General features: G+C 41.1%; 1 protein-coding gene across 2 annotated transcripts in view; it reads right to left on the minus strand.

Annotated features, from left to right (window-relative positions):
- Positions 1 to 544: 544 nt before the first annotated feature.
- The window catches only part of FAAH2 (fatty acid amide hydrolase 2), a 48245-nt gene continuing 33711 nt past the window's right edge, over positions 545 to 15078 (minus strand). Inside the window, exons 9-12 of one of the 2 annotated variants that reach the window (XM_054713693.1) lie at positions 11847 to 11958; positions 9141 to 9335; positions 8166 to 8236; positions 903 to 962 (exon numbers count right to left, since the gene is read on the minus strand). In XM_054713693.1, coding sequence (XP_054569668.1) covers positions 8187 to 8236; positions 9141 to 9335; positions 11847 to 11958 — 357 coding nt within the window. In that variant the 3' untranslated portion in view covers positions 903 to 962; positions 8166 to 8186. Of the gene's footprint in view, positions 963 to 8165; positions 8237 to 9140; positions 9336 to 11846; positions 11959 to 15078 lie in introns of both variants that reach the window. The other variant, XM_008159525.3, reaches the window with a different exon arrangement.

Raw genomic sequence — 15078 nt, forward strand, 5'->3', positions numbered from 1 at the left:
GTCAGGGCACATGCCTAGGTTACGGGCTCAATCCCTAATGTGGGGTGTGCAGGAAGCAGCTGATCAATGATTCTCTCTCATCATGGATGCTTCTCTCTACCTCTCTGGAATAAATAAAAAAATATATATTTTTAAAAAGCCCCAGTTCTCTTTAATGGAAAAAGGTATTTGGAAATGAAGATCTGGGTGCTATGAGATTATTTGTACTAAACGGGTACTGCTTCTAGACCCTCTTAGTGGATAGAACTGACATATTTTTTTGATGATATTGGAGAAGCTTTTCTTGCCGCATTCTCCTCCGCCTCCATACTCCTCTCCAGCTCCTATACTTACAATTCACTACGTAGTTTTCATGTCTTGTTTTTGTCACTACAGTTCTTAAGTGGAATTACCTAACTTCATGGCCTGCCTGGCAAATACATAATTGTCTTCCAGTTCTTAGTTTAAGCATCATCTTCTCTATGAAGTGGCTTATGATTCTCTAATTAAAACTGAATATTCCGTTCTGTGATCTCCCCATTGTATGTAAAACAGACACCATAACAGCATATAGATCACTTTATTGCACATATTCATTTACCTGCCCAGCTCCTCAGGTAACTGAGGGCAGGAACCATTTATTAGCACTTTATTAAAGTCAATACTTGGTGAAAGAAAGAACAGTGGGAAGAATAACTGAACAAGTGATAATTCTGCAGTTGTTTCTTCTTAACTTGCTTATTGGTGCTTGATCTCACCCAACCTAGAAATAGAGACACACACTCACACACGGTGAGAAGGTACATTCTACAGCTTGCCAGGACAGACCCAGCCTCCAAAACTTTTCTCCAAGTACTGGGCCACAGCCAAGGTCAGGTGATCATTAAAAGGTCCAGCCACGACCTGGATTCCGAGAGGAAGTCCTTTGGCATTCAGACCCAATGGGCACTGGGTCACAGGCAAACCCAGGGCACTGAAGATACCTGAGTGAAACAAGAATAATGTGAGAAATCAAGACCTGTTTTTGAAAACTTCTTTTCTCCTCTCAATTGTACAGTGATGATGATAATAGTTACAAACATATAGGTAGAGTTTACTATCTGCTGGATTCACCTAGGGACTTGATATGAATGAAACATTTGAATTATCACAACAAAACCCATGAGACAGAAACTATTAATTATTCCTATTTTACAGATAAAATAACTGAAGAACAGAGAAGTTAGATAACATAGCTACAATTACTGGGCTAGTAAAAGTTCAAATCAGGATGTGATTACAGAAAATACGAATGAGAGCTAGAGGTGTTTTCTGGTATGCTACTCCTAACTTGCCCTTTGTAGCATCTTCAGAAAAATTAGTGTAAATGCTAATATGGGGCAATATCTTATTGCATTATGAATTTTCTTTTCATTTATAAAAATTTGGAGTATAATTGTGTGGTAGTCTAGATTTGTAAATTATAATTATTTGTCTCATACATGGTTTTATAGAGCATTATAGTAGTATAACTTACATAAAATAAGATTTCTTGTTTTAAATGTACAAATGAATGATAATAAATTTACAGAATTGTGTAGCCGTACCCACATTCTATGTTTAGAATATTTTCATCACCCCCAAAAGAAACTACATAAAAGAAGTTGCTCTCCATTCCCCTTTCCCCGATCCCCTAGAAACCACTAATCTATATTTTTATCTTTATAGATTGACTACTCTGGACATTTACTATAAATGGAATCATATGATATGTAGTCTTTTGTGTCTGTCCTTCTTTAACTTCGCATAATTTTTTTAAATTTCATTATTGATTAAGGTGCTACATATGTATCCTTATTCCCCCATTACCCCCCATACCCCCCACTCATGCCCTCAACCCCCTGTTGTCTGTGTCCATTGTCGCATAAGTTTTCAAGGTTCATCCAAGTGGTTCTTTTACATTGCCAAAGAGTGTGTCTATTGAATAGATATATAAAATGTTGATTATACATTCACCAGCTGATGGACAACTGGGTTAATTAATACCTTTTGGCTATTGTTAATTATGTTGCGACTAGCGGCCCGGTCATGAAATTTGTACATGGGAGGGGGCGGGGTCCCTCAGCCTGGCTTGTGCCCTCTCACAATCTAAGACACCTCAGGTAGGGTCCCTAGGCCTGGCGGGCGATCAGGGCCTATTGGGGCTTTCCTTCCATGGGCTGGTGACAGCAGGCCCCGCCTCTGCCACTGCTTGCCATCTGTGCGGCGCTGCCCTTGCTCCCCTGTTACCAGTTGCCTCCCTCTGTGGGCAACAGGCATGGGGTACAATCGCTTGGCTGGCCTGGGCCTCCCTCTGTGGGGCCATTGATTGCGGGGCCCCCAAAATGATCACCCCACAGAGGGAGGCCTCGCCCACCCGCCGCAGCACCGCCAGCCTGGTAGCCTGGGCCTCCCTCTTTAGGGCGATCACGGAGCACCCCTCCCATTGATTACCCCGGTGGGGGCAATGGCAAGGCCCCCCGACCCATTGCACTGCACCTGGCCTTGGCTGGCCTGGCGCCAGTGCATGTCTTAGTGTGGTCATCCGGAAGGTCGTCCAGATGGTCGTTCTGCTGTTTGGTCGTTCGGTCAATTTGCATATTATGCTTTTATTACTATAGATAAGCATTCATGGACAAGTCTTTGTAAGGAGATACGTTTTCATTTTTCTTGAGTATTTATATAGCAGTGAAATTGTTGGGTCATATGATTAATTAACATTTAACCTCTTAATGGAAATGCCCAAATGTTTTCCAAAAAAGCTGCAACATTTTTGCAATATGTTCACCAGCAATGTATGAGGGCTCCAATTCCTTCACATCTTTGTTAACAATTATTTTTGATTATAGCTCATCTAGTGGGTGTACAGTTATCTCACTATGGTTTTTAAATATGCATTTCCCCACTGACTAATGATGTTGAGCATCTCTTCATGCACTTATTGGCCATTTGAATATCTTCTTTGTAATCATACCTATTAAAATCCATTGTCCATATTTAAATTGAGTTTTAGTCTTATTATTGAGTTTCAAGAGTTCATGTACTTGGAATATAAATCACTTAGGGATGCATAATTTGCAAATAATTTCTCCCAGTCTGTGAATTTTTTACTTTCTTGGTGTTTTATAAAGAAAAAATGTTTAATTTTGTTGAAATTCAATTTATCGTTTTTTTCTGGTATTGCTGGTATTTTTGGTGCTGAATCTAAGAAATCTTTGTCGAACCCAGGGTCACAAAGACTTACTCTTATGTTTTCTTCAAAATTTATTGTAGTTTTAGCTTTTACATTTAGGTCTGTTACATTTAGGTTTGTAAATGGTATATGATAGGGGTATGATTTATTTCTTTTGAATGTAGACATGCAGTCATCGCAGCACTATTTATTGAAAAGTTATGCCGGGGCAGCATGGCTCAGTGGTTGAGCAGGGGGTCATGGGTCGATTCCTGGTCAGGGCACATGCCTGGGTTCCAGGCTCGATCCCAGGAGAAGGCAGCTGATCAATGATTCTCTCCCATCATTGATGTTTCTATCTTTCTCTCCTTCTCCCTTCCTCTCTGAAATCCATCTAATAATAAAAGATTAATATGCTAATTAGACTGGAAGTCCTTCTGTCCTTCCAGATGAAGCTGGGGCTGCAAGGGAAGCCCGGGTCCCGGGTGCCAGAGGGAAGCCAGTGCTGGCAGCTGGGGGAAGGAAGGCCTACTCTTGCACGAACTTCATGCATCAGGCCTCTTGTAAAAATAAATTTTAAAAAATAAAAGCCTGTTATTTCCCCATGAAATTGTCTTTGAACCTTTGTAAAAATCAATTGAACATAAATATAGGGACTTATGTTTGTACTCTGAATTCTACTGATTCTATATAAACTGAGTGGCCAGATTACTATGATCTCTGAATGCATAATAATCTGGACACTCAGTGTGTGTGTGTGTGTGTGTGTGTGTGTTGTGTGTGTGTGCGCGCGCGCGCATGAATTCGTGCATGGGTGTGGTCCGGCCAGCCTGGCCAGGGGGAGGGGACATGGGTGGCTGGCCAGCCTGCCTGCTGGTTGAACTCCTGGTCAAGGGGACAATTTGCATATTAGCCTTTTATTATATAGGATTCAGAGATCATAATAATCTGGCCACTCAGTGTATATTTATATACATGTAAATCTACACATATACACATATAGATGTATATATATCCTTATACCTGTTGTACTAGTATACATATATATACATATATACATACACATACATATATATACAGCAATTGTTATGAAGTAAAACAGAGATATTAAAATTACCTATATTAAAGTAAACATAAACATATGCTTCAATAAATAATGTTATTATCACTATTATTAATACTTGTAAGGCACTTTATATACATTTCCACATTTAATCCTTCCAACAATCCTGCAAAGTACATGTAGCATCCTCAGCTTTGCCATAAAATAACTAAGTGCAGAAATTAAATATCCTAGTGCATTTATACATCTTGTAAGCATCAGATAAGTATAAAAATATTACAGCTGCCTGAGTAGCAACTGAGAAGAGTATTGCTTTATAGGAAAAAGAAAAACACAGCTGAAATCCTAAGCTATATGGCATCTTATAATTCTACATTGTTGACAGAAGGTTGCCCAAGCCTAGTAAGTTTTCAGCTTCAGTGGAGGAAATGAAGGCAAAATAATGGTATTATTGAACCAAGCATATAGTGGAAACCACACTGGCTTTGAAGTAAGATGAAATGCAGTTGGATTCCAGCCCTGACTCTGACCCCTCCTTAAGTCACCCTGTTTCTTCACTTTTTGAAAACATGTTTTTATTTATTTTACAGAGAGAGGAAGGGAGAGGGGGAGAGAGAGATAGAAACATCAATCAGCTGCCTCCTCCACATCCCCTACTGGGGATCGAGTCCGAAACCTGGGCCAGGAATTGAGCCAGTGACCACTTGGTGCATGAGTCAACGTTCAATCCACTGAGCCACACCGGCAGGGCTGTTTTTCTTATTTTTTTTAGAAGGATAACTGTATCTGCTATGAAGGATTTCTGGGAGCCTTAAGTGAATAATGTAAAGCATTTCTAGCTCATAGTATCTGGCACATAATAGATACTTGATACTCGATAAATGTCACTATTATCTGTCACGGATCTTGTATCCATATTACCAGGCATATCACCTGGTTCACAATGGGAACTCTGTAAATGTGCTTAGGCTTGAACTACAGGAAAAAGTTCTCAATTGCGACTAACTTCAACCTTGGCATTCGGTATACTAGAACAATGGATAGGGTATAAAAGTTGCAGAGAAATTTATAGACAGAATAGTTTGAGGCTAGTTTTGTACAAAATCATCCTTCACTTGGTTTCAGCTTACTAATAAGCCTTGGTGCTATATTGGTTCATGAGCTGAGAATGATAAAGCCTTTAGAAGGTAGATTAAGTTCTTTTTTTAAAAAAATATATTTTATTGATTTTTTACAGAGAGGAAGAGAGAGGGATAGAGAGCTAGAAATATCGATGAGAGAGAAACATCGATCAGCTGCCTCCTGCACACCCCCCACTGGGGATGTGCCCGCAACCAAGGTACATGCCCTTGACCGGAATCGAACCCGGGACCCTGGAGTCCGCAGGCCGACGCTCTATCCACTGAGCCAAACCGGTTTCGGCAAGATTAAGTTCTTTAGGAAACTATTGTTAAGACTCAGGTAGAATTCTGGAATAAAAATTAGAAAGCAGAAGCTGGGCCGGTGTGGCTCAGTGGTTGAGCGTCAATCAATGAATCCGGAGGTCACGGTTAGATTCTCAGTCAGGGCACATGCTCGGGTTGCCGACTTGTTCCCCAGTAGGGGGCGTGCAGGAGGCAGCTGACCAATGATTCTCTCTCATCATTGATGTTTCTATCCCTCTCACCCTGCCCCTTCCTCTCTCTGAAATCAATAAAAAAACATAGTTTTTAAAAATAGGAAGCAGGAGTGTAATTTCTGGTGTGAGAATTGATCTCTGGGAGTCACCAAGCGGGTCTCTATGACACGGTGTCCTTAACTATAGAACAGGATTCAACTTTCATTTATTCTTGGAAGCTTTGAATTACATTGTTGTGCTTCCAACAGTCCCAGGGCAGAGATACAGTAAATTATGGAAACACTGTGTGGGGCTGTGATGTGTATTATCAAGGAGGAGTTCCTTCTGAGCTTGAATTCCTTAGTTGAACAGATTTCTGTATGATTACAAATAATCATTAGGGAGACAGCTGGCTGCTGCTGCGCCTCACCAATAAAACACACTCCTCCCACATCCCCTTATTTTCTTCTTGGGAATTTTGCCAGAAGGGCTGGGAGCAAGTGTTTGGGTAAGCAAGTGGGATTTGCTATCTGCTTCTGTAAGGCCCCGTGGGATGTATTGTTTCTCCAACATCTGTAACATCATGAATGCACACGAGCCTAACAGACTGGGATAAATAAACTATGCAGCGCCAGCTCTCCTGAGCTGTCTTGTGTTGACAGGGAGGCCAACGAGATTAAATAGGCAAGGCCATTTGCATTGTCAAGAGTGGGAGGTTTCTGGGACTCCTGCCTACTGAGGCTGTTGGGAGGAATAAGCATCAGAGAGAGGAATATATGGGTGGTCTAAGTCTGTCCTTTTCTGTTCTTTTGTTATTACACATCTATCTGAGAATCTCGGCCATTGTCATAATTTCAGCTATCATCACCGATGAGCAGATGACCTCACACCTCTATTCCCTGACCCACATTTCATACCTATATAACCAAATTCCTATTTGACACCTCCATCTGAATATCTCACAGAAACCACAAACTTAAAAAAAAAACAACCTTGCAAAATAACTGCTTTCCTCAAGGAATGCAATCTAGACAGAGAGTTAAGACACAAACATGAAGAGATCTTTAATAAAACAAGAAGAAATATTCTCAGAAACCAACAAAATAGTGATTTAGATAAATAGTGGTAGAGAATCTCAAAAGATGGATCTTTCACTGTGGGCTGAGTATGAGAGTGGTCAGAGTTGAGATATGAACCAGGTTTTCAAAAATGAGTTGGTCTCGGGCTAAAATTCAGACTGAGTTGCTCTTTTTAATCTCAAGGAACATCATACTAGACTAATCTCCGGTGTTAATAATAATTAGTGAGAAAGCTAATAAATAACATAAATGTTTATAAAAATAAATTAAATAAAAACAAAAGCAGAACAAAACCAAACCAAAAAAGTTGTAACTGGTAATTTTCTCTTTAGGTTCTTTCCTATAGACTAGGGAGGTGGGGAACCATTTTTTCTGCCAAGGGCCATTTGGATATTTACTTATTTATTTATTTTTAAAATATATTTTTATTGATTTCAGAGAGAAAGGAAGAGGGAGAGAGAGAAACATCAATGATGAGACTCAATGATCGGCTGCCTCCTGCATGCCCCCTACTGGGGATCTAGCCTGCAACCCTGGCATGTGTCCTTGACAGGATGTGAAACTGGGATCCTTCAGTCCGCAGGCTGACGCTCTATCCACTGAGCCAAACCAGCTAGGGCCATTTGGATATTTATAACATCTTTCGAGGCCCATACAAAATTATCAACTTAAAAATTAATCTGCTATATTTGGTCAACCATTTCAGTAATTCACCCCTAATACCTTGGCAGGGCCAGACTAAATGATTTTGCAGGCCTCTGATGGCCCGCGGGCTGGAAGTTCCCCACCCCTGCTATAGACAATGATGTTTTCTGTCTTCAAAACTTGAGTAGCTAGGGGATAGAAACTTAGGCAGAAACTTGTTTCAAAGATTCAAGGAATTGGAAATGAGTGACCAAAGCCAAGAATTAGTGTAAAGAGGAGTCAATGAAGGATGATATAAACTGTCATTGGATACCCTCTCCCCCTCATCCTCCAAAGCCCTTACGCCAAGTACTTTACATGCACTATTTAATTTACTCCTGACAGCAACAATGCAAGGTACAGATTACCCTGAATTCCTAGAGAAGGAATAGATTCAGAAACATTCAGTGTCTTGCACCAGGAAACACAGGTAAAAACTAAGAGAGTCAAGTATTTGCACTTAAATAAACCAAGCTCCAAATTCCAAGTTCAAGTGGACCATAGATTTTTAGAGCAGGAAAGTATATAGTGTGGTTCCCTGGAAGAGACCTTACAGGAACCATAGTAACCGACCTGGTACATTTTCAGGCGCCTTTAGACCTCATATAACCATGGTCCAGACACAGCTCCCAAACCAGTTGAAACTGAAACACATGGGTGAATACTAGAATGATTCCAACTCAGAAGTGATCATAGCTAGGCAAACAGGTGATCATCTTGGAGAATTATATTTTGTACTGGTATTTCCTGGGAAGCCACAAATCCTGGTAACACAGCTGACCTGGCATATTATGCATCAGACTAGCCATGGCAGCCTTTGTTTTTTTTATATTTTATTGATTTTTTACAGAGAGGAAGAGAGAGGGATAGAGAGTCAGAAACATCAATGAGAGAGAAACATCGATCAGCTGCCTCTTGCACACCCCCTACTGGGGATGTGCCCGCAACCAAGGTACATGCCCTTGACCGGAATCGAACCTGGGACCCTTCAGTCCGCAGGCCAACGCTCTATCCACTGAGCCAAACCGGTTTTGGCCATGGCAGCCTTTAGATTCAGTCAGTTCATGCTGTGTTACTGGAGACAAGTCACTGAACCTCCCTGAAGCCCAGGGCTGTAAAACGTGATACTCATACTCACTTGCAGGGTTTTCTTAGGGAGAATGCAGATATTAGCAAATCATCTTCCACATATGACAAGAGCAACTGTTTTCTGCCATTTTTATTTATTTTTTAAAATTTTTAAATTTATTTTAGAGCGGGAGAGGGAGAGAGAGAGAAAAAACATCAATGAGAGAGAATCACTAATCGGCTGCCTCCTGCATGCCCCCTACTGGGGATGGAGTATGCAACCTGGGCATGAGCCCTTGACCAGAATCAAACCTGGGACCCTTCAGTCCCAGGCCAACACTCTATCCACCGAGCCAAACCAGCTAGGTTTGCCATTTGTTTTTAATTACACATCATCTTTGGACAGCAAAAGAAGAGAACACTTTTCTTGGAAAAATATCTGTTTCTTTAAGATTAAAGAGTATAAGGAATACTAGGTACCTGTGTAAGCGAAGTTGAAAGGTCTTGTCAGAGGAACATGATGCTTGGGAGCCACTGTGGGATGCGAGGGATATAAGAAGATACCATCATCACCCAGCATCTCCATCAATTCTTTATTCAGGCTTTCTTTCATTGCCGTAAACTTTTTGTATTTCTCAGGACTGTATTTGATCTTTGCTTCCAACAAGGCCAGTCCTACAGAATGATAACATGTAACAAGGTATGAAACTTCATTTTAAATCCTAGTGTTCTTTATCTTTTCTTTTTTTAAAGTATATTTTTACTGATTTCAGAGAAGAAGAGACGGGAGAGAGAGAGAGAGAGAAACATCAATGATGAGAGTCATTGATTGGCTGCCTCCTACATGCCCCCTATTGGGGATTGAGCCTGCAACCTGGGCATGTGCCCTGACTGGGAATTGAACTGTGATCTCCTGATTCATAGGCCAATGTTCAACCCCCGAGCCACACGGGCCGGACTACTTTTATCTTTTCTTATTCTATAACACTGAGAAAGTTAAAAAGTGATGAAAAAGAAACCTTATAGCCTGGCTACCCATACATGAACATTGTTGATCACTGAATGTTAACTCCTCATCTTTTTTAGTAATGCTATATATTGGCTTCCTAGCTTCTCCCACAGAATGCTATATCATAAGGATTTGTATGACTGTATAATATTTTAATTGTAGGAATGTAAATAGGCTTTTCTTTAACTAGCCCATGATTGTTGGGCATATAAACTTTTTCTGAAACTTAAATGCTGCAATAAACATCTTCATGCATGTAATTCTTAGAAAACTTTATAATGGAATTATATTTCTAGAGGATTCTATTTAATGTATCTTCAAGATTTAAATTATATTTTATGAAAAAATCATTAATACATACATATACATACATATTTTGAAGTATATATCATAAATGATTAATACATATTTAGTATTTAAGATTAATATTTACGTATTTTAAAATAGAGTTTACTTATTTTAAAAATAAGTTTATTGTTCTCAATCCTATATAATAAAAGCATAGTATGCAAATTGTCCCCTCAACTGGGAGTTCTTCCGGGAGTTCGACCAGGGGGCGGGGCCGGCTGGAGGGAGGCCCTGGCCCTTGGCAGCGGCAGGTGATCAGGGAAAGGGAGGGAGGCCCCAGTGGCTACAGGTGGCCGGGGGAAGGGAGGGAGTACCCGGCCGGCAGCCAGTAGCCACTAGGGGGCCCTACCAGTGCCTCTAGTAGAAAATAAGAAAAGTTCAAAAGATTAAAGTAGACTAAACAACTCATCAAAAAATACAGTGCCCATGGAAGATAACTGTAAATATGTTAGTACACTTAGTTCATGTACTTTTCTATACAACTATATGTACAATTTTCCACTCACCATTTTAATATACATAAATACGTGTTATCAACACAGCTTCGTAAACTTGGTCTTAAGTGCCTGCATACAATTGTATCCTATCTATGAATCATAATTCGCTACCTATTCCTCTGTTGTTAAACATTTAGGATGCTTCTATTTTTCTGTTATTATAAAACATGCTGCAAGGTACATCTTTATGAATACATTCTTTAATATGGTTTGGAATATTTTTATCTGAAGAGTCTAGCTTGTGCTAAAATCTCTGTGGGATTTTTCAAGTGAAGCCATTAGCAATTATAAAAGATTTATCTGGAAAGCTGCCCTCTCCAAACCAGATATGGCGCACAGACAGCGCATTGAAATGTCTCTCTAGCCTGTGATGCTTTTGTACATATTTGCATTCTTAGCCAAGGCACCTAAATATCTTTAGCTGAGGCCTTTGGCAGAGGTCTTCTTCAGGTACCTTTTTTAAAAAAAATATATTTTATTGATTTTTTTACAGAGAGGAAGGGAGAGGGATAGAGTTAGAAACATCAATGAGAGAGAAACATCAATCAGCTGCCTCCTGCACGCCCCCTACTGGGCATGTGCCTGCAACCAAGGTACATGCCCTTGACCGGAATCGAACCTGGGACCCTTCAGTTCGCAGGCCGATGCTCTATCCACTGAGCCAAACCGGTTGGGCTTCTTCAGGTATATTTATGGGAGAAGTAGAGGAAACCTTGAAGACACTTTTCCCTATTCTGATTACTCACTCAGGACTTTTCCACTCCTAGTATCTCTCCCTTATCCTATTCCTGACCTCAGGGTCTGTAAAACTGCTGGAGCCTTTTGTTCAAGGGCAACCTTTAACAGTGAGAAAATCTCCGCACTTGGGTTGATCCTTTGATCCTTGGCTGGTGCGAATTTTCATAGGGGAAATGGAAAAGGGAGGAGTTGTTTTCTCCAGTTTTAGTCTCCTGCTCCTACTATCACTGCCACTAAAAGCTGCACTGTTACTTTTATTTTGTCGTGTTGCTGTAATTGGCTCTTTCAACACAGAACAGCTCAGCTAAGCCCCTGACATTACCTAGGATGATAAAATGCGATTGCTTTGGCATACAATGGCATAAGATAACTCAAGAGTTCCTTAACCGCTTCATATCAGTGTACCACTGTCCTTGGAATTTCATGGCTATGCACAACCAAGAGGACACCAGTGACTAGAATACTGTCAAGATTGTTTTGAAGGAAAGGAACTCTGACAAATACTAGTATAGCTATTTCCTCAGTGTTGCGGTGTGGTAAGATATTCTCCCCGCCCCTAAAGACAGCACACCAGAGAAAAGATGGTTTATATACCAATGGCAGGGATGGTGTGCGCTGATAGGCCCAGGCACCACTTCATCAATTCCCACAGAGGACTGACAGGCTTCCCATGGTCACTAAGCAGATCCACAAATTTCATAGGTTCCTGAGAGTGAAGAAAACTTCATTAGCCAAGGTCACCCCGACAAATTTAATTTAAAATAAAAAAAAGAACTGGGAAAGGAAAAGATTAAAATGTAAAAATAAACATATTGATGGGCTAAAACAGGAAATGCAAGTATGCTCTCAAAAACAGTATGGTTCAGACAAACATGTGAATAGGAATGGTCATAGCAGCACTATGGATAATAGCCACCTAGCAATTAGCTGATGAATAGATAAACAAAATGTATTAATTCAATAGAATATTATCCTATCTAATAAAAGAGTAATGTGCCGATTGATCATCACTGCAACACACAATATAGCTGCCCCCATGTGGTCAAAGATCCTGCCCCCATGTGGACACAGGATGGCCACCACAAGATGGCCAGCAGGAGAGAGCAGTTGGGAGGCACCCGGCCTGCAAGGGAGGGCAGTTGAGAAGGACCAGGCCTGCAAGGGAGGGCAGTTGGAGGTGATCAACCCAGCAGGAGAGGGCAGTTAGGGGTGACCAGGCCGGCAGAGGAGGGAAGTTGGGGGCAAACAGGCTGGCAGCAGAGTGGTTAGGGGGTGATCAGGCTGGCAGGCAGAAGCGGTTAGGGGCAATCAGGAAGGCAGGCAGGCAGGCGAGCAGTTGGGAGCCAGCAGTCCTGGATTGTGAGAGGGATGTCCGACTGCCCGTTTGGGGACCGGTGGGATCGGGCCTAAACGAGCAGTCGGACATCCCTTGAGGGGTCCCATATTGGCGAGGGTACAGGCTGGGCTGAGGGACAACCCCCCTCCGTGCATGAATTTCGTGCACCGGGCCTCTAGTCTAGCCATAAAAAGAAATAAGGTGCTGGATACAAGGTAGAACATGGATAAAATGTAAAAAAAACATTATTGCTAAGTCAGTGGTTGACAAACTCATTAGTCAACAGAGCCAAATATCAACAGGACAATGATTGAAATTTCTTTGGAGAGCCAAATTTTTTAAGCCTAAACTTCTTCTAACGTCACTTCTTCAAAATAGACTCGCCCAGGCCGTGGTATTTTGTGGAAGAGCCACACTCAAGGGGCCAAAGAGCTGCATGTGGCTTGCGAGCCGCAGTTTGCTGACCATGAAGAAGCTAGTTACAAAACACCACATAATGTATGATTACATTTATTTGAAACTAGAGGCCCGGTGCATGAATTTGTGCACGGGTGGGGGTCCCTTGGCCTGGCTGGTGATTGGGGCCAATCGGGGCCATCTCACCCAGTCCCGATTGGGGCCAGCCAGGGGGAGGGACTATGGCAGGTTGGCTGGCGGCAGGAGGTTGGCTGTGGGAGCGCACTGACCACCAGGGGGCAACTCCTGCATTGAGCATCTGCACCCTGGTGGTCAGTGAATGTCATAGCGACTGGTTGTAACGGTTGCTTAGGCTTTTATATATATATAGATGCCTATAGTAAGGAAATCTATAGATACCAAAAGTAGATTAGTTTTTGCTTAAGACTGTGGGTAGGAGTGGTGAGGATACTGGAGGGGGTGACTGATAGTAAGTATGGGTCTCTTTCTATGGTGTTGAAAATGTTCTAAAATGGATTGTAGTGATGGTTTCACAATTCTGCAAATGTTTTAAAAATCATTTAACCATATGCTTTAAAAGAGTGATTTACATGGTGTGGAAGTGATAACTCAATAAACCTCTTATAATAAAGCGGCAAAATGGCCATAAACAAGTATGGTTGAGAAAATGGCCACATCCTTTTTCCATAGAAAAAGCTTCAAGTACCAACAATATAATGTACCTGTTCTTAACAGATGAATCATCACTGAGCAACATGGTAGAGTGCCTATGAATAGCAGCTCTGAGTCAGGTATCATTGTTCAAGGTGAGTGGAGACCAGATTTTTCGCCCTTTTGTCTTATTTGAGGTTTTTTATTTCAGGACCAATTTTAACAATTCGCACCTATGTTATAAGCTTCTCTAAGCTATAAGAGAGTATTTCCTGAAAATACACTCAGAATACAATTTTTGTTACTGATCTTTGATTTAGTTTTGTTCATACTCTGATTATGAATCTACATGTCAGATTCAAACATCCAAGCTTGTGGATTTACATGAACTTCCTATTCTGAGAGATGTCCAAACTGCTTATATAAAAGAAAATATTGGTCTCTTAAACACAAATATAGTGACAATTTATTTTCCTTAAGGTAGAAAGGGATCATGAAAGTGCTCCCTTATTTGTAGGGCTACTAAATGTCAGGAACTTTACAAGAAATATTCTTTTTATTTTAAAAATATTTTTATTGATTTCAGAGAGAAAGGAAGAGGGAGAGAGAGATAGAAACATCAATGATGAGAGAGAATCATTGATCGGCTGCCTTCTGCACGCCCCCTACTGGGGACTGAGCCCACAACCGGGGCATGTGCCCTTGAATGGAAATGAACCCGGGACCTTCAGTCCACAGGCCGATGCTCTATCCACTGAGCCAAACCAGCTAGGGCTACAAGAAATATTCTTAATCCAGAAAATAGTCCTGTAACACAGGCATCAACAGCTTCATTTCACAGATGAGTCAAGTGAAGAATAGATAAGAACTCCCCTACCATGAAGAAAACAGAGCTAAGAAGTGACTTGCGATTTGAATTTGGGTCTGTCACACTCCTAATGGCCAGCATATGTAAAAAAGTTAACAGACTTGAAAATAACTTTTCTATTTCTTCATAATGTCAACTTATTACTCTTAAAGAATTCATATTTAATATCCGCAACAGGCCTGAAGAAATCATAACTAAGCATCTTTCACAAGTACCCACATCAGCTTCCAAACTTAGCAAATAACAGGAGGGTGAAATTACATTGTAGAAAAGCAGATAGCTGTGTGCATAACCCTAAAACCCTCTGATGGGGAGGCAAAGTAGGATCTTGATAACTGGGATTACCTAATCACTTTATGCTCTACTGAAGCCTGAATGCTCTGATACCCAGCACATGGTATAATGGAATAAAACTCACGCCCCTGCTCTGCTTGAAACACCTTTTATCACTTCTTTACCTGATTAAGGCCTCCAAATTATTCACGTATCGGTGGATAGCAACTCCTCCAACAGGAAGATTTCCCTGGCTTCCACATAGAGATGGGCCCGCCCTC

This window comes from Eptesicus fuscus, chromosome 1 (assembly GCF_027574615.1).
Source record: "Eptesicus fuscus isolate TK198812 chromosome 1, DD_ASM_mEF_20220401, whole genome shotgun sequence".
NCBI classification, from domain to species: domain Eukaryota; kingdom Metazoa; phylum Chordata; class Mammalia; order Chiroptera; family Vespertilionidae; genus Eptesicus; species Eptesicus fuscus.